We start from the raw sequence: 23,630 nt of genomic DNA, 5'->3' as shown, positions 1-23,630 counted from the left end.
CATTGGTGGAGCTGCAGGGTGTGGCTTCTGGCTCGTGCGCAGGGAAGATGGTGGGTTTCCAGGAACATGCAGGGACTTCTCACACAGGAGACCAGCTGGGTAGTGAGCCAGGCCACCTCAAACACACACACGGAGCTGAAGGGACAGCGAGAGAAAAGGGAGTGATGAGTGTGGGTGCCCAGTGGCCCCTAAGAGCCATTGTGACTCCACCGAGGTGAGTGCCCTGTATTGATGGCCGGCTTGCCCAGTGTGCACGGGCACAGACATGCCGGGAGAGGGCAATGTTGGGGCAAGTTTGGACACTAGGCCTGCTGGACCCGGGAAAGGCCAGAATTTTTAGAGTCCTCCTGTGTCCACACACGTCCAGGCTGAGAGCCACTGGTCTGGATAGCACCACCGGCTGCTCAGACCGGCTGTCTTGGAGTGGAGCTCTGGCCAGCGTTCCACGTGTCCACTGTCATTTCTGTCCCAAACCATTTGCCTTTCTCTTCGGGAGAAGTTTGCAGAACTTTCTGGCTTCCAGCGATCTGCATTTCACGATCGTCTCGGGAGTGGTCGTGTGCAGAGGAATTATTCTCAGAAAAAATTTTAGATGACTTAAAAACAGAGACCGATTATGCTGGAATTTGATCCTGGGGTCATTCTTACACCAGCCTGCTGCATTCTGCGTGGCGCGTGGTGAGCTGCCAGGCGCGCTCGCTGATTTACCAGTTAATGACAGTCGAAGAGAGTGTTCTTCCTGCCCCCGGAGAGATTTTAGACACTGGCACGGTAGATTTGCCGCTATCAATTATGCACAGTTTTCAACAAGAAATGGCCAGCGGGAGCCTCGTTTTCTCAGGAGTGGGGAGCGGCAGTGACGGAACATTGCAGCTGCTACCTGAGGGCAGGAGACATGATGCCCCGGGTTTTAAAATGAGGTTGAGATGTTTGGCCTTTCATTTTCAAATGGCACTCTTGTCAGAGTGAAAAAATATACATAATAAAAAATGTAAAGCTCTTCCCGGGAAGGGAAGCTCCCTTCCCGTCTCCAGGGAGGCCTCAGGTCCGAACTGTCCGCAGCACCGCCCTCCCCCGTGGGCAGGTTTCGCCCAGCTGCGATGGGGGGCCGCCTGCACCTGCGGCCCGGGGCGCCGGGAGGGCCGGCACGACCCCGCAGCGCGGAGGGGCCCTTCTCTGTGGGGTGGAACGAGCCCCCAGCGGCACCGGCTGGTTCCCTCACCTGCTCACCCACTCCTGCGCTACCCGTGTGCTTAGCTCTCACCACGTCCCTGCACGAAGGGCACGGCGGAGACCGGGCAGCCCAGCCCGTCCTCACCCGGCTCACCCCAGTGCGCTCAGAGGGGTGACTCTTCTGCAGCTGACCCAGTTCTTACTTTGTATTTTTTGATCATCTAGGCACAATTCACTTGCTCCTCCCAAGTCCCCTTTCTTCCTGCTACTTTTAGCTCCGTTTATCTTTTTTTTTCCTAAGTATAGTTGATTTACAATGCTGTGTTAGTTCCTGGTGTACAGCATAGTGATTCAATTATATATATGTTCCTTTTTATATTCTTTTTCAGTATAGACTTTTACAAGGTATTGAATAAAGTTCCCTGTGCTGTACAGTAGGACCTCGTTGTCTGTCTATTTAATATATAGTAGTTTCTATCTGCAAATCCCCAACTCCCACTCTACCCCTCCCCGCCCTGGTAACCACACCACCTGAAGGTGCCCGATCTCGTCTGATCCGTTCATCTTTCAATCCGATTAGCTTCCTCTAACAGCTTGCCCATCCCTCCCCGCTGTCCCCAGTGCCGTCACCTCTAGGCAGGGTTGCTGCCTCCCGCTGCCCTTGGACTCTTGTCCCCATGAGTCTGTAGCAGTGGTCACTCCTGCTTTGTGCTGTGCGATCACCCCACTGTTTGGCGACTGCCTCGATGTTGCCTCACCACTCGATGTGCCAGGGGCACACATTTTAGTTAAAGACGAGAAGGCCATTCTACTGTACAGGGTCACTTTGCCTTTTCCTTGGTGGCTCTCCTTTCTCTCTGGTTCCCTGCTTCAGTGGCGGTCATTGCAAAGTTCCCCTTGAGAGAAGACCCCTTGATTATACCGAAATCTGAGAGCCACTCTGCCTGAGTTCCAGCCCTGGCAAGGGGCTCCCAGTGGCAGAGGCTGAGCGTTAGTTTAAAGCGCAGACAGCGCTGCTGCTCCAGGGGGCCCAGTGCATCCTCCAGGCTTCGAGGGAACTGGGGCAGGAGGAGGTGTTTGAGCCTTTTTGGGGGAATCTGTTCACCTAGACCAGACTTTCCCAATTTGAATATCAAATTTGGAAACACAAGGTGGAAGGGATCTGTTTGTGCCTCCTCCTGAATGTCATTAGCGTGCATATAATTCACATTTTTACATATTCTGGATACAACCCCTCTATCCAATACAGGTTTCACAAATATTTCTCCCAGTCTGTGGCATGTCTTTCACTTTCTTAATGTCTTTTGAGGCACATGAGTTTTTCAATTGTTAGATTTTTAATGAAACCTAATTCATCAATTAAAAAATCTATGGATCATGATTTTGTTGTCATATGTAGGGAATCTTTAACCCCAGGTCACAAAGATCTTCTTCTAGAAGTTTAATAGTTTTAGGTATATATTTAGGTCTGTGATCCATTTTATTTAAGTTTTGTGAACGGTGTGAGGTACCAGTCAAGATTATGACTATGATTATTTGCACACGGATGTCTGATTGTTCCAGCACCGCTGGGTGAAAAAACCATCTTTCTCCATTGAACTGTGCTGGTACCTTTGTTGGAAAGTAATTGGTCATATTTGTATGAGTCTGTTTCTGGACTCTGTTCTGTCCCTTTAATCTGTGTATCTAGCCTTCCGTTAACACTCATACTGTCTCGACTACTGTAGCTTGTCAGTAAGCCTTGAAATCAGTTTGTTGTTCTTTTTCAACATTTTTTGGTGATTCTAATTCTTTTCCAGAAACATCCTCCATATAAATTTGAGAATTAACTTGTGTGAAATCTTCAAAACACCTTCTTGGAGTTTTGGTTAGAATTGTATTGAATCTGTAGACCTATTAGAATTGACATTTTAACAATATTGAATATCTGAATCCATGAACATGGTATATCTCCTCATATTTATTTAAGTCTTTGATTTCTTTTTAAAAATTTTTTTTATTGAGGTATAGTCAGTTTACAATGTATCAATTTCTGGTGTACAACATAATGTTTCAGTCATATGTATACATATATATTCTTTTCATATTCTTTTTCATTATAGGTTACTACAAAATATTGAATATAGTTGCCTGTACTATACAATATAAACTTGTTTATCTGTTTTTGATTTCTTTCATCAGTGTTCTGTAGTTTTCATTATACAGATCTTTTTACATATTTTGTTAGCTTTATACCTAAGTATTTCATTTTTGTATTATTGTAAATGGTACTTTAAAATTTCAATTTTTAATTGTTTATTGCTAGTATCTTGAAAAGTTGGTTTATTTTTTGTTTATTGATTTTGTATCCTGTGAACTCACTAAACCTACTTATTAGTTATAGTAGCCTTTTTGAAGATTCTTCGGGGCTTCTAATTAGATGATCATGTCATCTGCACATAACACAATTTCTTCCTTTTCAGTTTGTATGCACGGCTTAGTGCACTAGCCAGGACTTCCGATAAGACGTTGAATAGGAGTGAATAGTGGTGAAAATGGACACCCTTGCCTTGTTCCCAGTCTTAAGAGGAAACATTTAGTCTTTGACCATTAAATATGATGTTAGCTTTAGTTTTTTGCTAAACACCTTTTATTAGATTGAGGAAATACCTTCCCTTTCTAGTTTGCTTGGAATACTTATCAGGAACTGATGTAAAATTTTGTGAAGTGCTTTTCCTGCATCTCTTGCCATGACTATATAGTTTTCTTCTTTCATCTGATAATATAGTTAGATTGATTACTTTTCAAATTTTGAAATGGATTTTCATTACCAGGCTAAACCCTAATTAATTATAATGTATTATTCTCTTTATGTATTGCTGCATTCAATTTGCTAATATTTTATTATTTTTGGATCTCTACTCATGAGGAATATTGGCCTACAGTTTTCTTGTGGTGTCTTTGTCTAGTTTCTGGTATCAGGGAAAGGCTGCCTGATAAAATAAGTTCTAGCCTCTCCTTTTTTGTTTTCTGAGTTTGTATAACATTGACATTGTAGTTAGTGTAGAATTAATATTATTGTATGGCTCATATTTTTTGGTCTGTCCATTTTTTTGTATACATGTGTATATTCATTAAACCTCATTAAACTGTAAGTTTATTTGAGGCCAGAAATCCACCCCTTCCCGTACTTTATCATAGTGTTTATTAACCACATCATAGTGCTTATTTTTTATTGTAACATATACATAAAATTTGCTATTTTAACTGTTTTAAGTGGACAGCTCATTTGTATTAAGTACATGCTCCTCATTGTGCAGTCACCACCACCATCCATCTCCAGACTTTACTATCGTCTCAAACTGAAACTCTGCCCCAGTAAACAACTCCAAACTTCCCCTCCCTGCAGCCCCTGCTGCCACCATTCTACTTTCTGTCTCTGTGAATTTGACTAGTCTAGATGTCTCATATAAGTGGCATCCTACAATATTTGTCCTTCGGTCTGACTTACTTCACTTCATGTAACATCTTCAAGGTTCATCCAGGTTGTAGCAGGTGTCAGGATTCCATTCCTTTTTAAGGCTGGCTAATATTACAGAGTGGGTATATGTCACATTTTGTTTATCCACTCATCCATCAATGGGCATTTGGGTTATTTCTGCCTTTTGGCTATTGTGAATAATGCTGCAGTGAACTCAGGTGTGCAGATCTCTGTTCCAATCTCTGCTTTCCTTTACTTTGAGTATATATCAGATGTGGAGTAGCTGGATCACATGGTAATTCTATGTTTGATTTTTCCAGGAACCGACATACCATTTTTCACAGTGGTTGCACCATTTTACATTCCCACCAGCAATGCACAAGGGTTCCACTTTCTCCACATCCTCACCAACACTTGCTATTTGCTGGGTTTTTGATAACAGCCATCCTGATGGGTACGAAGTGGTGTCTCATCGTTGTTACATCATGATGTTCTGCATGGAGTTTTGCACGTGGTAGAGGCTTACGGGTTGAGATCAAGGGGCTACAAGAGCAGCCTCTGGGCAGAACGGGACACCATATTTACTTAAAGTCAGTGATCCTATGTCTTATCTCTCAGTTTATCAAATCTATCCATGGGTCCCGAGAAAATTCTGTCCCCCAGTTTTCAGTGAATTTAGCTCTCGGGCAGGGGGTAAGCTTCAAGGCCTTTGAGGAAGAAAGCTTCCTCTGTTTCCCAAACAGAACCCCAGGCAGTATGATCAGAGGGGTCATGATGAGGGTGGGTCAGGAGATCCCAGCTGTCATTGGGTGTCTGACATCAGCGTCCTGAGTGACAGAGTGTGAGCCCTCCCCTCTCAGTTTCCCCATCTTGTACACTGAGCACACTGGGTCAGAGCAGTGGTTCTCAGTGTTGGCAACATGCTGTTATCACTTAGCGAGCTTTTAAAAATCTCCATTCTCACAGCTCACCTTGGGCCAAGTAATGCAGTATCTCTAGGGGTAGGGCCCAGGCCTCAGTGTTCTCCAAGCTCCCCTGATGGTTCCAGGGCTCGGCCCCCGTGAGACCGGGGATTAGAGCCCTGCTTCCCACAGCTGCCTGAGCGTGACTCACCTGAGATGCTGGTTTTCAAACACAGGTCTTCCAGCCCCTCCTCTGGAGATTTTGGTTTGGTAGTTCTGGGAGTGGTGCCCGGAATCTGTTTTTTTTGTTTTGTTATGGCTTTTTGTTTTTATTGAAGTATAGTTGCTTTATGATATTGTGTTAATTTCAGGTCAGAACCTGTATTTTAGACAAGCCCTCCAGGGGATTCTCAACATCAGACAAATCTGGGAAATACAGGATGAGAGCAGCACTTCTCCAACCTCACTGTGCATACAGGTCACTGTAGGTCTTGCTAAAATGTAGATTCTGCTTCAGTGGGCGGGCGGTGGGGCGTGAGTTCCCAGCTGGTGCTGATGCCGCTGGTCCGGGGACCACACTTGGAGCAGCGAGGGATGTAGACCAGCCTGAAATTCTGCAAATCCCAAAGCAGGTGTGGCTCCCGCCCCTGGTGAACCCAGGCACCCCCTGTACTCACACACACGAGTGTCTCTGCCTGGCACGCCCTGCTTTGAGCAGTCTTTGCTCTCTTTGCTTCCCCATTCTCCCTCTTCTGGCTGTTACTGTAAATGACTAGCAGAAGACAAAAAACTGGCAGGTGGGGGCACGCATGGGGTGGCATATCTCCGCAGAGCTGCCTGGGCTCCCCACTCCACCTGCCAGCCAGCTCTGGCATCGGGGCGCCACGAGCCTGGCTAATCAGAAGCTTCCAGCATGGAAGCACAGCTCCTCCCCAGCGCGGCTTCTCCCAGCGACGTGTTTCAAGTCCCAATTTGGTGTCCTCGTGCTTCTGATCTTGCCAGCCTTTCACAAGCCATTCCGCTGAATGGCGACAAGCAGTCCTGATATGCTGGGTTAAAAAATCTTTCAATTGGGGCCTTGTTTGTTTATGAAGCAGCATCAATTATCAGGGATTTCCAAACTGGCTTCCTTTCTACTGGCGTCGGCATCCGGAGCGGCACCGTCAGCCGCCGGGCGCGGTGACAGCCGTGTTTTTGGTGTTGCTGTTGAGCCTCTCAAGTTCTGGGGGTGCGAGGCAGAGGGGTGCGGGGGGAGGCATGTTTGGAGTGTAGGGGATGAAAGCACATCGAAACAGCTGTGCTCCCCGTGTTCAGACGCTGCCGATCTCATGTGTTTTATTTGGTGGCTGTTATTTTGCCGCACGTGGTGAATGGAAATCATAGTCGAGAAGGCGTGCGGGGAAGAAGTGGATTTTCATGGCTCCCGCCCGCCAGGCTGCACTCACTTCGTGGAGGGGTGGCTGCAGCTTTCATCAGGTACCCACGAGGGGCTTCTTGGCAACTGGGCAGAAGTGGACCTCAGCAAATAGCGTGGGCAGAACAAGAGAAGGAGAAGAAAGACAGTGGGAGATGCTGGTCTTGAAGGAGAGCATTTGACTCACTTTTATTTTTTTAAGTTCACACATTTTCGGGAAGCAAGCTGCATTGGAGCGGCTAGGTGTATTACATGGCCTTTGGATTGTGATCGCAGGAAACCCAGGTCAGTCTGGCTTAAGCAAAAGAGATTTATGTATCCATGTCGGGAAAGCACTGAGGGGGCTTGGCTTCAGGCACAGCTTGATCTGGGGCCCCAAACGGCCATTGCTCTCCTCTCTTGGGGTGGGCTTTATTCTTGGGCAGGCTCTCTCCGGGGCGCAGGCACCAGGCAACCCCAGGCTCCCAATAGCTTAGCAGCCCAGACAAAATGAAGCTCCTTCTTCTCTGGCAAGCCGCGGGGCAGCCTCTCATTGGCCTGGCTTGGATCAGTCTGCATCCTGACCCACTTCCTGTGGCCAGGAGGAGCCGGTACTCAGACTGGCCTCACCTGGGCCTCCCTCATGCCCAGCCCCACAGTCCTGGGATGGGCTAACTCCAAACGAGTCACAGGCATGAGAGGGGATCAGGGTGGCTCCCCAGAGGGGTTCGGGAAAATCACTGGGAAGCCGAGTGTGAGGACAGCGTGCGACACCTGGGGCAGCCCAGCTTTCCGCAATCTGTCATCTCCTCAGTCTGCCGTGGCCGCATCCTCTGTAATACACGAGGTTTTGACTCAGACCAGTGACTCAATCATTTTTAAGAACTAGCACCCCTTTGAGAATCTGTTGAGAAATGTGGACCTATCCCCTCCCAGAAAACACATGGAGCCCTCAGTTTGTATCTAAGTGCCAGAGGTCACAGGACCTGCAAATGTGCCTGGGTCAGAATCCCTGGTCCAGGTGTTATCCGAGGCATTGGATTCCAGTCCCTGGGAGGGATACTGGGCTCCCTCCAAACCTGCTGAACCAGCATTTCTGGGCCAGGGTGTTGGCATCCTGCACAGTCACAGACTCCCAAGAGGACGCTGCTGCAACTGGTCCCTGGGAATTAGGGGAACGTGTCTTAGATCCCTTCCAACCCTGGAATTAAGCATCATTCTCAACGCTACCAGTTGGTTGAATTTTTTGGCTGGGATGGAGCAGTCAGGCAATAGGCAGATAGAGTGTAAACAGAACACTAGAACCGTGTGTCGTTTATTCACTTATTCATTCCTTCACATGAGTTTCCTGAGCACGTTCCCAGTGTCAGGACACTGGCTGGGGGACGGGCATTGCTCTGACCCCAGGGGTGGCACCGGCGCCCAAGAGGCTGGTCCAGGGCCCGTAGGGACCAATGCCCCACTGGACTCACCAAAGCTCAGCCCCTTGGCAGCCCCTTCAACACATCTGGTGAATTCCTGGGATGACGGTGAGGGGCTTCTGTCATTCACGCACTTGGAAGAGGCAGAGTATTCATCCCAAAAGCCTCGCAGCCAAGAGTGGCAGTGGGAGATCTCATTTCTGTGCATTTTCGCTACACTTAGAGGTGCCTCTCATCTGAGTTGACTTACTTGGGAATGAAATGAATGAGGCTTTGGGTGCACAGCAAGTGTTGTCACTGACGTTGCCCCCCAGGGAGCATCATGGGACCTTGATGCCGTGACGACAGCTCTCTTCAATGTCCTGTGTCAGTCCTATCCGCTGGGCTGGTAAACGTGGGCTTACTTCAGTGCTGGGCACACAGCAGGCATTCAATAAGTGTAGATATGAATTAATTAAGGGACAGATGAGTAAACAGTAAGTGAACTATGGAATATTCCAGAACTTATTGTTTTAAAAGCAAACTGAGACGGTCTGACACCAGAAGGCAGGGCCTGGATTAGATCTGCGGGCAGGAGCCAGAGCCCGCGGGCCTCTGCCCCGCGACCCGCCACCCCCAATCAGAGCAGCAGCACCTCCCACCTGTCCCATTTCCTGCACTGCTACGCCGGGGCTGGGCGATTCTTTGTGGTGGGAACTGTCACCCTGGCTTCTACCCACTAGATGTGAGTAGCACCCCGTCCCCAACTGTGACAACCAAAAGTGTCCCCTTATGTTGCCAAATGTCTTCTCAGGGCAAATTAGTCCCTACTGAGAACCTCCATCCTCCTTTTATTTAAAGAAAATTTTATATAAAAAAAGGATTCCATTGCCAGAGAGGGATTAAACCATCTGAACTAGGGGTTCAGGAGATGTAGTCCCAGGCATGCCCAGCTGGAGAGTCCTGAGTTATCAGAGGCGAGCGCTGGGTCTTTTCTGCTGGGCTCTGATTTGGCCTGTTGACTTTTGAGGGCCCTGCTCCCTTGGATCCAGAGCCCTTTGTGGCAGAGAGAGTGAGGAAGCAGAGAACACGCAGCCCCGCCCCCTCAGGGGGGCACAGGCAGTCAGAGCCTGGACCCTCAGGAAGGGGTCCAGGAGGCCAAGAAGAATAGAGCGCTCGCTGCCATGTTTGAGCGCCCAGGGCGCACAAAGCCTGCTTTAAGCTTGTCACACACTTCGTCTCCTTGAATCTTCAACACCATGAAGTATTATAGCCCCATTCTGCAGGTGAGGAAACTGAGTCTGAGGGAGGTTGTGTTAGTGGCCCGAGGTCACACAGAAGGTTCACGGTGGAGGTGAGATTCTAACCCAAGTGTTTGTGACTCCAAAGAATATGCTGTTCTCCCACCGGGATGGGGCATGTGCCCCCCGAGCTCCCCTGACTAACGCCCCCTCCACGGAAGCCCCCCCCCACCCCGGGAGTGCTGGGGGCTGGGAGCTGTCCCGGAGTCGGGGGTGGAGAGCTGCGGCGGCAGGTGCCCCCTCGCGCATCTTTCCCTCCCAGATTCTGGTACCCGAGCCCTGAGCGCCGGCCCCGAGGCCCCACCCACTTTCAGCGCCGACGCCGCCCGGTCTCGCGCAGGGCAGCCTGCGGCTCCTCCCGGCCGACCGGCGCCCGCTCTTCCCCGCAGGGTGTTCTTCCTGAACGTGCCGTTCGACTCCATCGCGGAGCGGCTGACCCTGAGAAGAACCGACCCCGTCACGGGAGAGAGGTTTGTGCCAGGCTCCCCGTGGGCGGGCCTAGGGCTGCAGGCGCCACGGCCCCCGGGAGCCCCGCTCCGTCCCGCCGCCCGGTGCCGGGGCGGGCTGCTCCAGGGAGGACGCGGGTGGCGACTGACAGAAGATTCCAGAAAGGGGGTTCGCCTGGCTCGCTCCTCTGCACTCTCTGTCCGCCGTCTTTTCCTGGGAGAGCAGCGAGGACTTCAGCGCCCGGGGCTCGGCCGCCCCCGCGTGTGTGACACGGCCCCCCGGGCCTTCGCTGTCGCTGCCCCGCGTCCCAGAGGGGGTCGCTGAGCGGACACGCACCCCCGGACCCCCCCGCAGTTACAGGGAGTAAATTCAGGGTTTGTTCTGCAGCCTGACCGAGTACTCTCACCGTGTTGGTGGTGAAGCACGATTTGAAGCCCCTGCCGAGGCGGGAGGCAGAGCGCGCGCCCAGCACGCAGGAGGTCCTGGCTTCGGTCCCCAGTGCCTCCATTAAAGATAATAATAATTAATAAGCCTAATTACCCCTCTCCCCACCATCAAAAACAAAAAACAAATAAAAATTTTAAAAATGTGCAAAATCAATGAAGAGAACTCAAAAAATAAAAGATAAACCTTAAAAAATAAAAATTAAAAAAAAACAAAGTCCCCGCCGATCCCCAGTACCTCCATTCAAAAATAAATAAATAAATAAACCCAATTCCCCCACAAAGAAAATTAAAAATAAACAAAATAAAACAAAGTCCCTGCTATTGCAAAGAGGTAGAAGCTTCCCTCTTTCCCCGTGACCAGCGTCCTGTTTCTTGGTCACCAGGCCACGTGTCTCAGCAGGACTCCGTGCAGGGAGGCGGCAGGACGGGGGTATCCGGATTTCCCTAAACTATAAGCTGACCCCTCGCCCCGCTGCTGGGGGACGCGCTGACCCACGTCAAGTGCGATGGCCTTCACAAGCCTGCCCAGGGCCTCTCCCACAGTGACCGCGGCACTCCTGTCATCTCGCTGCTCACAATCCGTGTTATAACACCCCATCTCCCGTTTGACTGTAAACTCCACAAACCAGAGGCAGCGTCTGTCTTGCCTGCCATTGCCCTGTCAACAGACCTGGCAGGTGCTTCGTAACTATTGTTTGGAAGGAGGAAGGAAGGGAATGAAAGAAAGGCATTTGGCACTTAGTATAGTATTACCTTCTGCCTCCCTCTCCCCTGGACGGGGACACACCTCTGGTCTCCCTGAGGCTCCCGGGGTCAGCCGAGGGCGTGCATACAGCTGGTGCTTCGTAAATGTTTGATGGTGGTGGGAATGGGCACCAACTTGCTCGACGGTAGGACAGAGGGCCCGTTTCTCCCCTGCCCTCAGGGCTGGGCCCTGGGTCACCGGCTTCCTCTCCTCTTGTAGGTACCACCTCATGTACAAGCCACCTCCAACCATGGAGATCCAGGCCCGCCTCCTGCAGAACCCAAAGGATGCTGATGAGCGGATCAAGCTCAGGATGGACCTGTTCTACAGGAACGCTGCGGACCTGGAGCAGTTCTACCGGCAGGCCATCACCCTCAACGGGGACCAGGACCCCTACACGGTCTTCGAATACATAGAGAGTGGGATCATTAATCCCTTACCCAAGAAAGTCCCCTGATGGGTCCAGAGCCAGGAGCACCCCCCAGGGAAACGAAGTTAACCCTCACCCCCACCTTCTGGAACCTCAGCCAAACCAATAAAGAGTGCAGTCTCATGTATTCTGAGAGATGAAGTAGCTGGAAGGTGGCCTTGTTTGGGGGCCTGGGGACACAGGACAGGCGAAGCCCAGGGAGGCAGTGAAGTGGAGCCCAGAGGAGCCAGATCAGACCTCAGATGAGTCACCGAACCCTCAGAGCCTCTGTGCAGTAATGATGGTACCTGCCTCACCAGGTTGCTTTGAGATTAAATGAAATGATGCAGGCAAGGCTCTCGGCACAGAGCCTGCCGCACGATACACTCTCAGTTAGCAGTTTTCCCAAAGCCACAATCTGTAGAGCAGCCTTTTCCGGCAGAACTCTCTGGAATGATGGGCGTGCTCTCTGACTGTCCAACATGGCAGGCACTAGCTGGAGGTGGCTGCTGAGCATGGGGGACGTGGCTACTGCAAATGAGAAGAAAAAGGCATGTACTGTATTTTCACTGTTTTAAATGTAAGTAGCCACACATGGCCAGTGCAGCCGTGCAAGACAGCGTAGTTTTAGACATGTTTAGCTGTTTCTTAAGACTTGCTGGAACCCCTTAGAAGGCCTGCCTTCAGCTCCCACTAAAACAACCCCTCTGGGTCCTGCCGAGCCCACAGTGCCCAAGAGTGGACACTGGAGGGACAGGACGGTGGACAGTGATATCGAAGGCTGCCAGCTCTGATCCTCTTCCATGAGCCCCTCTCCCCATTTTTTTTTTTTTTACCTCGTTAGGAAGGTACTTGGGTGATTCCCTCCATGGACAGAGAGGACATTGGATCCACAGACGGTAAGTGACTGGCCTGAGGTCACCCAGATCCATGGCTAGGCCTGAACCCAGTCTCTGGTGTTCTCTGCCTGTAGGGGACTCAGTGGGCCAGACTGGCCTGGGCCCGAGACTCGGGTTCTAGCCTCTGGGCTCTGGGCAGCTCTGGGGCTTCGGGCCTAATGACTAAAGCCCCTTCCAGCCTCGGGCACCCAGAGTCGCTCCAGCAAAGATCTGACCCTGGCACCAGCCATAGTAGCCGGTGACCGTGCCAGCCGGCAGCTGGGGTGCACGGAGCCAGGCCTCTGGGCCTGCCCTCCTGTCTCTACCCCGGTCGTTGCAAGCTGAGCCCCGAGCCAGTCCAGCCAGACTTTCCAGGTGCTGGGTCCTCTCCAGAGGCAGCATCCTGGCCTCTGCACCTTCCCCTGCCTAGCGGCTCAGCCCCTGACTCTCTCTCCTCGTGCTGCACAGGCACTGGGTACCACTGCCCAGAATTCCATCAGGGCCTTGCCTGCCTAGGCCCCACTTCTTTCCAAAGCCCCGGAAAAGGGTGTCTACCTGGAAAGTCCCCTGACAACAGGCTCCTGCCCATTAAGCCTCCCCAGGCACTCGGAGGCCCCGGAGAAGCCCCAGGTGTAGCCCACGCGGCCAGGTCGCACGTGCTGCATGCTGTGATGGAGCGGCACACTGGTACCCAGCACCCCCAGATTGGAGGAGACAGAAAACCAGGAAGGTGGCCAGCACCAGCCTGGCCTGGGATCACTTCCTTTTCTCTGCCCCCTTCCCCCTCACTTGTCATTCTGGGTACCAGAGGATAGAGTCTCACTTTTCTCTCAATGAAACACCATTTGGATATAGATCCTTAGCCAAGGACATCATAAAACACTCATTTATTTAGTTGACAGAGTGATGCTTGCTTTGTGGATGACCTCCTCTCTGGGGCTGCCCAAACAGTTAGCCCTCCTCTTCCGCTAGCTGCCCTGCCCCACCCCGCCCCGCCCTGCAGAGCAGCTGAACCCACTCTGTGAGGCAGGTGCTGTCTCCATGCAAAGCCTGGGCCGTGGAACTGAGCAGCCTGTGTCCCCATGCTGCTGTGTGACCTCGGGCAAGTTACTTCACCTCTCTGGATCCTTGTAAAATGAGAACGAGTAGTCACTGCCTCCTAGGCAGTGCCAAGCATGCATTGTGGGATGAGGGATTATTACATCTACCAAGGCTGAAAGTAGGGCACGTCGCACACGCTCCGTAAACGGAGTCCTAATCAGTCTCATTGTCACAGCTCCCCTTGAGGTCAGCGCTGTTTTTATCCCTAGATGAGGAAATTGGGGCTCGGAGGAGTTGAATAACTTGTGGAAGGCTGCACGTGGTAAGTGGCGGCAGGGGTTCAGGACCCAAGTCACACCCGCTGGTCCCAGAACTCGACGTGATGTTGGGCGCAGGCACCTGCTTTTCCTGCCGTCGCTGTCGGAGCTGCCAGGGGCATCCCGGCGTGCAGGGCCCCTGCCTCCCCCCGCCCCCGCCCCCGCCCCCGGGAGCTCCACGCAGACAGATGTCGCCAGCGCTCGTCCCGCCGCTTCCCGAAGCCCCTGGCGTCCTGGATTCCCACGCAGGGCCTCGGTGGGGCTGCGGCGCCGCGGTCGACGCGGGGACGGCGCAGGCTTCATTGAGATGCGCTCGGCGCGCGTTCCGGGCGCGCCCCTCGGGTGTGCGGCGGCCCGGGGCGCGCCGTCGGGGCTGGCCCAACACGCTCCTGCTCGTGTAGCTCGCTCCCCGCCCCGCCCGGAAGCGCCGAGCAAATGGCCCGCGTCTCACCCCTGCGACGCGCAGCCCCTCCCGCCGCTCGGCTTAGCAGAAGGGGCTCGGAGCCTCGGGGACGAGTTCGGCTCTTCTGATTGGAGCCCGCAGCCCCAGCCTTGTCGCCGAAGTGGGAGGCCCGGCTGGAGTATATCAGCATCCGGTTCCCGCCGCAGGGACGCCGTCTGGGGGCTTCCTGGCCCCGGAGAGGCACAGTCCTGCGGCTGGAGGGCAAATGCCCTGTTAATTTCCAGATCGGCAGCGGCGCTTGAAGTTAACCGCTGAGGTCTGATTAACGGAACAGTCGCTTCCGACTTTGTCGGCATGAAATTAGCTCCCTCGTTCACTTCCAGCCTCTTCCAGCACGTTGTCACCACGAACTCGCCCCTCCGACTTCTCCCATCCCTTCACCGCGGCTCACGCCTGTGTTTGTACGGTCCCTGCCCTACTCCGCTGGCAGCAGGAACTCCAGGCGGCCCAGAGGCTCCCTTGGGGTGTCTGCCCGCCCCCAGCCGCAGCCTCCGCAGGTGCTCCTGCTGTGGGACCTGCCTCTGGCTGCCGCTGGTGAGACCAGCGTTACACCTGTGCTTACTCTGAGCTGGCCAATCAGCTTCTCTCTCCCAGGAATTCGGAAAGAGAACCAAGGGCAGCTGGTCCCTCTTTGCTCGCGGCCTGCAGGAAGGCGAGGACGGGGGTCAGGCTGGCCCGTGCGCAGCGCAGCTCATCGGCAGGAGCCGAGAGTGAAGCCGACTCGCGCCCACCCCATTCATTCAACAGGTATTTACCGAGTGCCCACTATGTGCCCAGCGCTGGGGATATAGCTGAGAAAAAAGACAGGAATCTCTGCCCGTGTGAGGCTTACATTTTACGAAGATGATAGAGATGAGAGAGACTCCCTCATTTCTGATGGTTCCTGAGACCCGCCTCTGCCCTTGGGTCCCATGAAACGGCCCTGCATCCTCCCAGCCAGCTCCCCTTCCTTGCCTAGGGGGTCAGACAAGGTTCCTGGGCCCAGTGTGTGGTTAGGACTAGCCTGGGGGTGTGCCCAGGGCCATGGGAGCAGGAGGAAGGGAATTTAAATGAGGCCAGGACTCAGAGGAGGGCCCCTCAGGGAGGTGGAGGTGGCCGGGGAGCTGACTTCTGAGGCACAGGAGAGTTCAGAGGCATGAGAAGGTGATGTATTCATTGATTGTGGAACATACTTCCCTCTTAAAAAAGAAATATAAGTATTTTTATTACTAAAACGTTACTTACAAAAAACTCAAGCAATGCATCAGAAGCCCATCACACAGGAAGTGAAATTCCTGTGTTCGCCCCAAGAAAACCCTTAACTGTCATTCATTAGAGATAACCAGGGTTAGAAGTCTGGAGTGAGTGGATGGATGGATGGACGGACAGAAGGATGAACAGACAGGTGGATAGATGGATGGGTATGAATACACCAATGGGACTGTATTGTATATAACCTTTTTTAAAAAAATTGTGGTCAGGTCACATGAGATCTATCCTCTTAATAATACAGGATTAACTCTAAGCTCATTGCTCAGCACCTGAACTCTAGAATTCATCCACCTCACACAACGAAAACTCTATCCCTGGTGAACAGCAACCATCCACTTCCCCCTCCCCCAGCGCCTGGCAACCACCATTCTACTCTCTGCTTCTATGAATTTGACTATTTGAGATCCCAAGTATAAGTGATATCATGCAGCATTTGTCCCCTGTGACTGGTTTATTTCATTTAGCATAATGTCCTCAAAAGTTCATAGGTGGTCACAAAAGGCATCTTTCTTTAGCAAAACGATTTCCTGATTTTTTTTCCACCAGCAATCCAAGGACATCAAATAAGCGACTGCCCTCCCCCAACCTGGTCATGCCTTCCCAGGGCAAGAGGGCTGAGTTCAGGTTTCACAGCCATCACTTCTGCTTAACTGCACACTGGCTTTTAGTGTTGCCCACATGGGGAAATCCAATTTTTTCCCTCAAGCTATTTCCTTTGCAAATTTTTTCCACCTGGTCCTGGACCCGGAGGCCAGAATGATGACACTGACATCAAACTTACACTTAACTCGCTAGTGGAGCGCCAACACAGCTATTCCCAGAAACAGCAGGCGCCTCCAGCCACCTCAGGTGCAGAAGAACCAACCGGACCCGTTCACAGGCCGGGTGGGAGGTGCCCTGCATCGAACCTGCCGCCTCGGATTCATGGGGGTGGGGTTTGTCCTGGAGACATGAATCTCATCCTTGATGACGTCTTACAGGCTCTACGAAGCCTCGAGAGATTGGAGTATAATGGGGGGAGATGCCTGGAAATGAATTATCTACCTGTATCGACTGTATTGGGATGTAATTTCCGTATCGTGGAATTCAGCCACTTAAAGTGTGACTTACTGGCTTTTAATATATTCACACAGTCGTGCAGCCATTCTTACTAATTTTAGAACGTTTTATTACCCACCCCCAAGAAACCCTGTACCTATTAGCAGTCCCTCCCCGGCCCCGACGTCTGGCTGTTAGCAGCCTCTCAGCTCCTGCCTGTCTCTGTGGATTCGCCTGCGCTGGTCATCTCGTATCACTGGAACCACACGCTGTGTGGCCTCCTGTGTCTCTTCCACGTAGTGTAATGTTGTCAGGTCTGTCCACGTCGCAGGAGGCGTCAGTACTTCATTCCTTTTTATTGAGGAATAATATTCAATTGTACGGATGTCTTACAGGTTTGTTTATCTGTTCACCAGCTGCTGGGTGGTTTTGAGTTGTTTTTACTCTTTGACTGTTACAGGAAACACTGCTATGAACACTTGTGAGCCAGTTTTTGTGTGGACATATGCTTTAATTTCTTTGGGTATATACGTAGGAGTGGAATTGCTGGGTCACATGGTAACTCTGTGTTTAACCTTTTGAAGACCTGCTGGATCATTTTCTAAAGTGTCTACACCATTTACATCTCCATCAGCAGTATATGAAGGCTCCAACTTCTCTATATTCTTTCTAAATTTTTAAAAATTATTTTTATTTTCTATTTTTATTTTTAAACGGAAGTATAGTCAGTTTACAGTGTGTCCGTTTCTGGTGTACAGCATAATGTTTCAGCCATACATATACATACATATATTCCTTTTCACATTCCTTTTCATTATAGATTATAAGATATTGAATATAGTTCCCTGTGCTATACAGTATAAACTTGTTGTTTATCTATTTTATATACAATAGTTAGTATCCGCAAATCTTGAATTCCCAATTTATCCCTCCCCATCACCTTTTCCCCCCTGCTGACCATAAGTTTGTTCTCTATGTCTGTGAGTCCGTTTCTGTTTTGTAAGTTCATTTGTGTCATTTTTTTTTTAGATTCCACATATAAGCGATACCATATGATATTTTTCTTCTCTGTCTGACTTACTTCACTTAGGACTGTGATCTCCAGGTCCATCCCTGTTGCTGCAAATGGCATTATTTGATTCTGTTTATGACTGAGTAGTATTCCATTGTATCCCCAGGAGACAAAGCAGAGTCCCCACAGAGAGAGAAAGAACCGTGGGGCAGGGTGGGTGGAGATTAGCAATGCATTTAATTAATTAAACAGGATTACTGTCCGGAATATGCAAAGAAGTCCTCAATATTATCAGGATACAAGCAACCATGTAGAAAAATGGAAACAGACACGAGCAGACATTTAACAGAAGAAAACAGGAGCGATCAATTAGCCACAGTACATGAAAAACGGAAAACCTCGCTAGCAATCAAAGAAATGCAAATTAGGGTCACAGTGAAAGCTGCCAGCACACTCACCGCCAGCATTTAACAGGACTGATGGACGATACAGAGCGTTGGAGAGAACAGAGAGAAACTGGGACTCTCCCGCAGTGCTGGTGGGAGGGGACATTGGTTTAACCATTCAGGAAACCGCAAGGCAATTATCTACTGATGCTTCACGTGCCTGACCCGCAATTCCGAGTATCACCAAGAGAAGGGAGTGCCTGTGTATACAAACATGTTCATGGCAGTTCTGTTCCTAATAGCCTCACATCGGAAACAACACGTGTCCGTCAATCATGGCATAGTCCTATAATTAAACGTGCGGTGACAATGAAAAAGACTCCTGATAAATGCCCCTGTGGGGGTGAGTCTCACAGCCAGACCCAGAGGACTGACTGCTGTCTGATTCCATCTAGACGAAGTTCAAGGACAGATAAAACAAATCACTGTTAATAGACAATCAGAAATAATTAAGTCACCTCTGAGAGGACCATTGCCTGAGGAGGGGCACAAGGAGCCTTCCGTGGGATGTGAATCTTCTCTGTCAGTCTGGGTAGTGGTTACGCTGAAATCTTAAGCCATGGAACTAATTGTATGTGGTATATGTTAACTTGAAAGCTGAGATAGGCTTTAACATCTTGCATCTGAGATAGGCTTTAACAGCATCACACATCTGTGACTGAAGAGAAAACTTTAAAAAAGGCATTAAGTGGGCATGTTACAGAAGGAAACATGAATTAAATATGGGGGGAAACCTCAAACTTTTTAGTAACCAGGGAAATGCACACTGGGAGAGTGTTACACGCACCTAGCCTGGCAGTGACTGAACAATCTGGCAGCTCCTTACGTTGAGGGAACGGGGAGCAACGGAACGCACACAGACTATTGATGGGGGTGAGAAGGTCTAGCGCTTTGGAAATGGGGTTGGGGGGGCAGGGGTCACCTGGGAGAGGGAGGCAGCGGCGCCTGCCCTCAGGCAGCAGTGAGAGGCTGCAGGCGAGTTAACAGGGGCATCAGCATCACCTGAGGAGCTTGTGCAACGTGGAGAGTTTAAGAGCCGCCCTCCCGCCACCCCGCAGGCTCTTGCCTTCTTGTGTGCAGCCAGGCTAGGGCACTGCTTTGAAAACAGTTTCGCGATCAGGTCCCTGTATCTTGCTACCAACCTGAGGATGAAGCTGAAATGCAAAGGAGAGCAGAGCCAAGAGAATCAGAGAATCAGGGATTCGGACCTGGGGGCCTGGATTGAGTCACCCGCCCCACTTGGGCCTCCCGCTGGATGCTCCAGGAGACTCTTGGAGGCGCCTGTCTTGAAAGATCCCCCCACACTTCCAACACTGGTTCGTGTCCCCACTGGGAGTCCTAGGCAGGGGCCCCAGGGTGGTAGATGGCATGGTTTGTTGTCAAAGAATCACAGCCAGAGGACAGTTCCCCCAACATGGTCAATGCCTCCCTTTTACCCCCGACTTCTTTTGCTTGTTTTAGGGAGAAAATAGTGAAGGGAGGGAAGGGCACAGAACCTGAAAATCGGAGTACAGCCAGTTGTAGCACTAGCCGTGGTGCTGGGCTGGCTGCCTTCCCGGCGAGGACGGCATCCTCCCACAACTGCAGGGAGAGGACCTTGGGGTTCTGTGCTTCTCCCTTCCTTTTGAAAACTAATCATGTTTGAGGAGCATGGTTTATGGGGTGAATCTCTGTGCCTGTTTCCATGGGACTGAAGGAGTTCCCAGATTTTCAGTTTACAAGCTGGGCCAGTCTTGGGCAAATTGGGACCAGTTGGTCACCCTACCAGGCTGGTCAAATCTGGGAACCACAAGCCAGCTGCTTTCAGGGTTGGAGACACTTAGGAAAGCTAGGGTCCTCTATAGTCACGGTCATAGCTGCTGAGTGAGAGGAGGAGGGGGACATGGAGGGAGGGAAGAGGGGACCAAGTCCCCCAGATCCAGGAAACCCCTTCCTTCAGCAGTGTCCCTCCAGCGCCCTCTATTGACAAAGCTTAACATAGTGCTCATTGCAAAGGGACAGCAGGCACTTAAGGGTGAGTTTGGAGCTGAGCATTAAAAAACCAGTAAGTGGCACGTGTGTATCATTGATTTGTTCCTTTTTATTGCTGAGTAATATTCCTTTGCATGGTTAGTCTACGTTTTGCTTATATATTTTATTTCTTGATGGACATTTGAGTTGTTTCTAGACCTTGGAGTATTATGAACAAAACTGCCATATGTATTTCTAGAGGTTACTTTTTAGGATTCTCTTTGTATCCAGATACCTTGCTAATCTCACTTAATTCTGATAAGTTTATCAGTGGGTTCTTTTATGCTTTTTTCATGCCCAATCATACTGACTGAGGATGTGATTTCTATTTTTTCCAGTCTTTATACCTTTCTCGTCTTATTGCAATGGCCAAGAACTGCAGTGCAGTGTCGAACAGAAGTGCTGACAGCAAGTCTCTTTTTTCTTGTTCCTGATCTCAGTAGAAAAGTTTTCAATATTTTACCATTAAGTATGAAATTTGTTGTAAGATTTTTTTAGATACACTTACTAAATTAGGAAGTTAATTGCACTTATTCCAAGATTGCTAAAGTTGGTCCTTTTAAAAATTGTTGAAATTTATCAATCTTTTTTCAGCTTTTGAAATGATCACACAATTTCTCTGTCTTATCCATTTACTGTGGTGAATCACATTGATTATTTTTTCCAGGTTCATTCCTAAAGTAAACCACTTCGGTTGTGATGTAGTAAAAAAAAATTTTTTTTTTACTATCTATTAAATGCATTTATTCAAATATATAATGAATTCCTTTTGAAAACATTTTGTTTAGGCTTTTTGCACCTGTGTTTGTCAGTAAGCTTGGCTTTGTCTTACTGGGGTTCCTACCAAAGCAGACCCCGAGACAGGAGGGGCCTGGGGTACTGGGAGGTGACCCCAAGCAGCACATGTTTGGGAATGGGGACGTGTGACAGGAGAGGGAGAAAAGCCAGTAAGTCTAGGTTAGCGGGCGGGATACTGCTGTGGGCAAGTGGGGGTGCCGTCCCACTGCGGGTCCTCTGAGCAGCTCTGTGGAACACCCCTCAGACTCATGCCTCCTGGAGAAGGGCATTTATTTTTATCTTATTTCTCATTCCCCATTGCTTTAGAGTTGCCTCAAGGGGAGTTGACTCCCCAACGCTACTGCTGTCTGCAACCAAGCAAGTTCCTGGGGTGCCAAAGCCCTCAGGCAGAGAAAAGAGACACCGATGCTCAGGCTGAGACGTGGTCAGGTGCTGGAACCTGTTTACTGCGTGTAATAGTGGGTCGGCGAAGCCAAGGGCATTCAGTGAGTGACAGGCAGCAAGCTTCTGCTACAGTCCACCCCTTAGGCTGCCCTACTGCATCTGCTCTGGGGCTGTTTCAGAAGCATGCCCTTCACCACTGAGCTAAACCCTCCCCCTCAGCCACTTTTCGATTAGTGTCTGCATAGTATAGTGTCCCATCCTTTGAAACTATCTGTATCCTTATGTTTTATCACTCTTAAGCTACATTAAAAAAAAATCAGTCTGACAATCTTTGCTTTAATTGGATGGTTTATTTGCATGTAATTTAATTACTGCCCTATTTCAGTGTAAACCCCTTCTCTTACTGTTTGCTTTCCCTTTTCCCAGCCTATTCTGTATTCGTTTCTTCCTCCTTTCTTGCCTTTTGGGTTATTTAAAAAATGTTCTAGTTTCCTCCCTCAATTACTTTAATTATAGACCCTCTTGCTCTTCTTCAAGAGTTTACTCTAGAGAAAACATTACTTGCCAAAGTCTAATATGGATTCATTCTGTCTGTTCCTGTTCAGGTCCAGGACTTAAAAGAACCAAGTGCCTGACTCCTCGCAGGCCTGTCTTATTTCAGAAGCTAGGGCGTTCTGGGGGTTCGTGCAGCCAGCTGTGCCTGCCTGCCTCCCCTTCTCAGTGCTCTTCCTTCAGCTTAGTTCCACCCGGCACCACCCTTGGAATTTCCTTCAGTGCTGGTCTGTGGTGATGTGTTATTTTCCACTTTTGTCTGGAAGTGCCTAACTTTCACTCTGAAAGGACTTTTTTTCCAAGCTCAGAATTCTAGGCTAGAAGTTATTCTTTCAGCCCCTCTAAAGGCACCTTCCCACTGCCTTCTCACCTTCATCATTTCCATCAAGAAGTTGTCTTTAGTAAGTCTTATTACTGATTTTTTAAGGTAATTTGTCTTTTTACTTTGACTGTTTAAAATTTTTGATTTTCAGCAGTATTACTATTTTAATTTTTATTGAAGTATAATTTATTTATAATGTGTTCATTTCTGGTGTACAGCATAGTGATTCATTTATACATAAGGTATACATATAAAGGTATATATACATAAAGGAAGGTATATATACATAAAGGAATATATATATATATATATATATATATATATATTCCTTTTTGTATTTTTTCATTATAGACCATTACAAGGTATTGAGTATACCTTTTCTATGTCTGTGAGTCTGTCTCTGTTTTGTAAATAAGTTTGTGTCCTTTTTAAAAAAATATTCCACATATAAGTGATACCATAAGGTGTTTCTCTCTCTCTTCCTGGCTTACTTCATTTAGCATGACAATCTCCAGGTCTATCCATGTTGCTGCAAATGGCATGATTTTATTTTTTATGGCTGAATAGTATTCCATTGTATATACAGCGTCTTTATCCTGTCATATGTCAATGGACATTTAGGGTGCTTCCATGTCTTGGCTGTGGTATGTAGTGCTGCTATGAGCATTGGGATATATGTATGTTTTTGAATTAGAGTTTCCTCCAGATACATGCCCAGGAGTGAGGTTGCTGGATCATATGGTAAGTCTACTTTTAATTTTTTAAGGAATCTCCATACTGTTTTCCACAGTGGCTGCACCAAACTACATTCCCACCAGCAGTGTAGGAGGGCTCCCTTTTCTCCACACCCTCTCCAGCATTAATCATTTGTGGACTATTTAATGATGGCCATCTGACTGGTGTGAGGTGATACCTCACTGCAGTTTTGATTTGCATTCTTCTGATAATTACGATACTGAGCACTTCTGTGTGTGCCTATTGGACATTTGTATGTCTTCACTGGAGAAATGTTTTAGGTCTTCTGCCCATTTTTTAGATTGGGATTTTGTTGTTATTGAACTGTTTGGATGTTCTGGAAATTAAGCCCTGTCAGTCTCATCATTTGCAAACATTTTATCCCATTCTGTCGGTTGTCTTTTTGTTTTGCGTATGGTTCCCTTTGCTGTGCAAAAGCTTGTAAGTTTAATTGGGTCACATTTCTTTATTTTTACTTTTATTTCTATTGCCAGGGTAGACTGTCCTAGGAGAACATGGCTAAGATTTATGTCAGAAAATGTTTTGCCTGTTTTCTTCTAGGAGGTTTATAGTGTCTTGTCTTGTATTTAAGTCTGTAAGCCATCTTGAGACCGTGTATGGTGTGGGGCGTTCTGACTTCACTGACTTACATGCAGCTGTCCAGCATTCCTAACCCCACTTGCTGAACAGACTGTCTTTTCTCCATT

At 49.3% G+C, this 23,630-nt stretch overlaps 1 protein-coding gene and 1 long non-coding RNA gene across 6 annotated transcripts in view; both read left to right on the top strand.

The window, feature by feature from the left end:
• The window catches only part of AK8 (adenylate kinase 8), a 121,091-nt gene extending 109,267 nt beyond the window's left edge, over nucleotides 1-11,824 (top strand). For 4 of the 5 annotated variants that reach the window (XM_072960362.1, XM_006216597.3, XM_072960364.1 and 1 more), the window contains 2 exons: nucleotides 10,019-10,099; nucleotides 11,487-11,824. In XM_072960362.1, the coding sequence (XP_072816463.1) occupies nucleotides 10,019-10,099; nucleotides 11,487-11,724 (319 nt within the window). In that variant the 3' untranslated portion in view covers nucleotides 11,725-11,824. The remainder of the gene's footprint in view (nucleotides 1-10,018; nucleotides 10,100-11,486) is intronic. The other variant, XM_072960363.1, reaches the window with a different exon arrangement.
• A 3,210-nt stretch (nucleotides 11,825-15,034) lies between these two features.
• LOC140696190 (uncharacterized) overlaps nucleotides 15,035-23,630 on the top strand; it is a 22,256-nt gene continuing 13,660 nt past the window's right edge. Inside the window, exon 1 of the long non-coding RNA XR_012072329.1 lies at nucleotides 15,035-15,122. This is a non-coding gene — a long non-coding RNA (uncharacterized lncRNA). The remainder of the gene's footprint in view (nucleotides 15,123-23,630) is intronic.

Source organism: Vicugna pacos, chromosome 4 (assembly GCF_048564905.1).
Source record: "Vicugna pacos chromosome 4, VicPac4, whole genome shotgun sequence".
NCBI classification, from domain to species: Eukaryota; Metazoa; Chordata; class Mammalia; order Artiodactyla; family Camelidae; genus Vicugna; species Vicugna pacos.
This window is presented reverse-complemented; position numbering and strand designations above follow the sequence as displayed.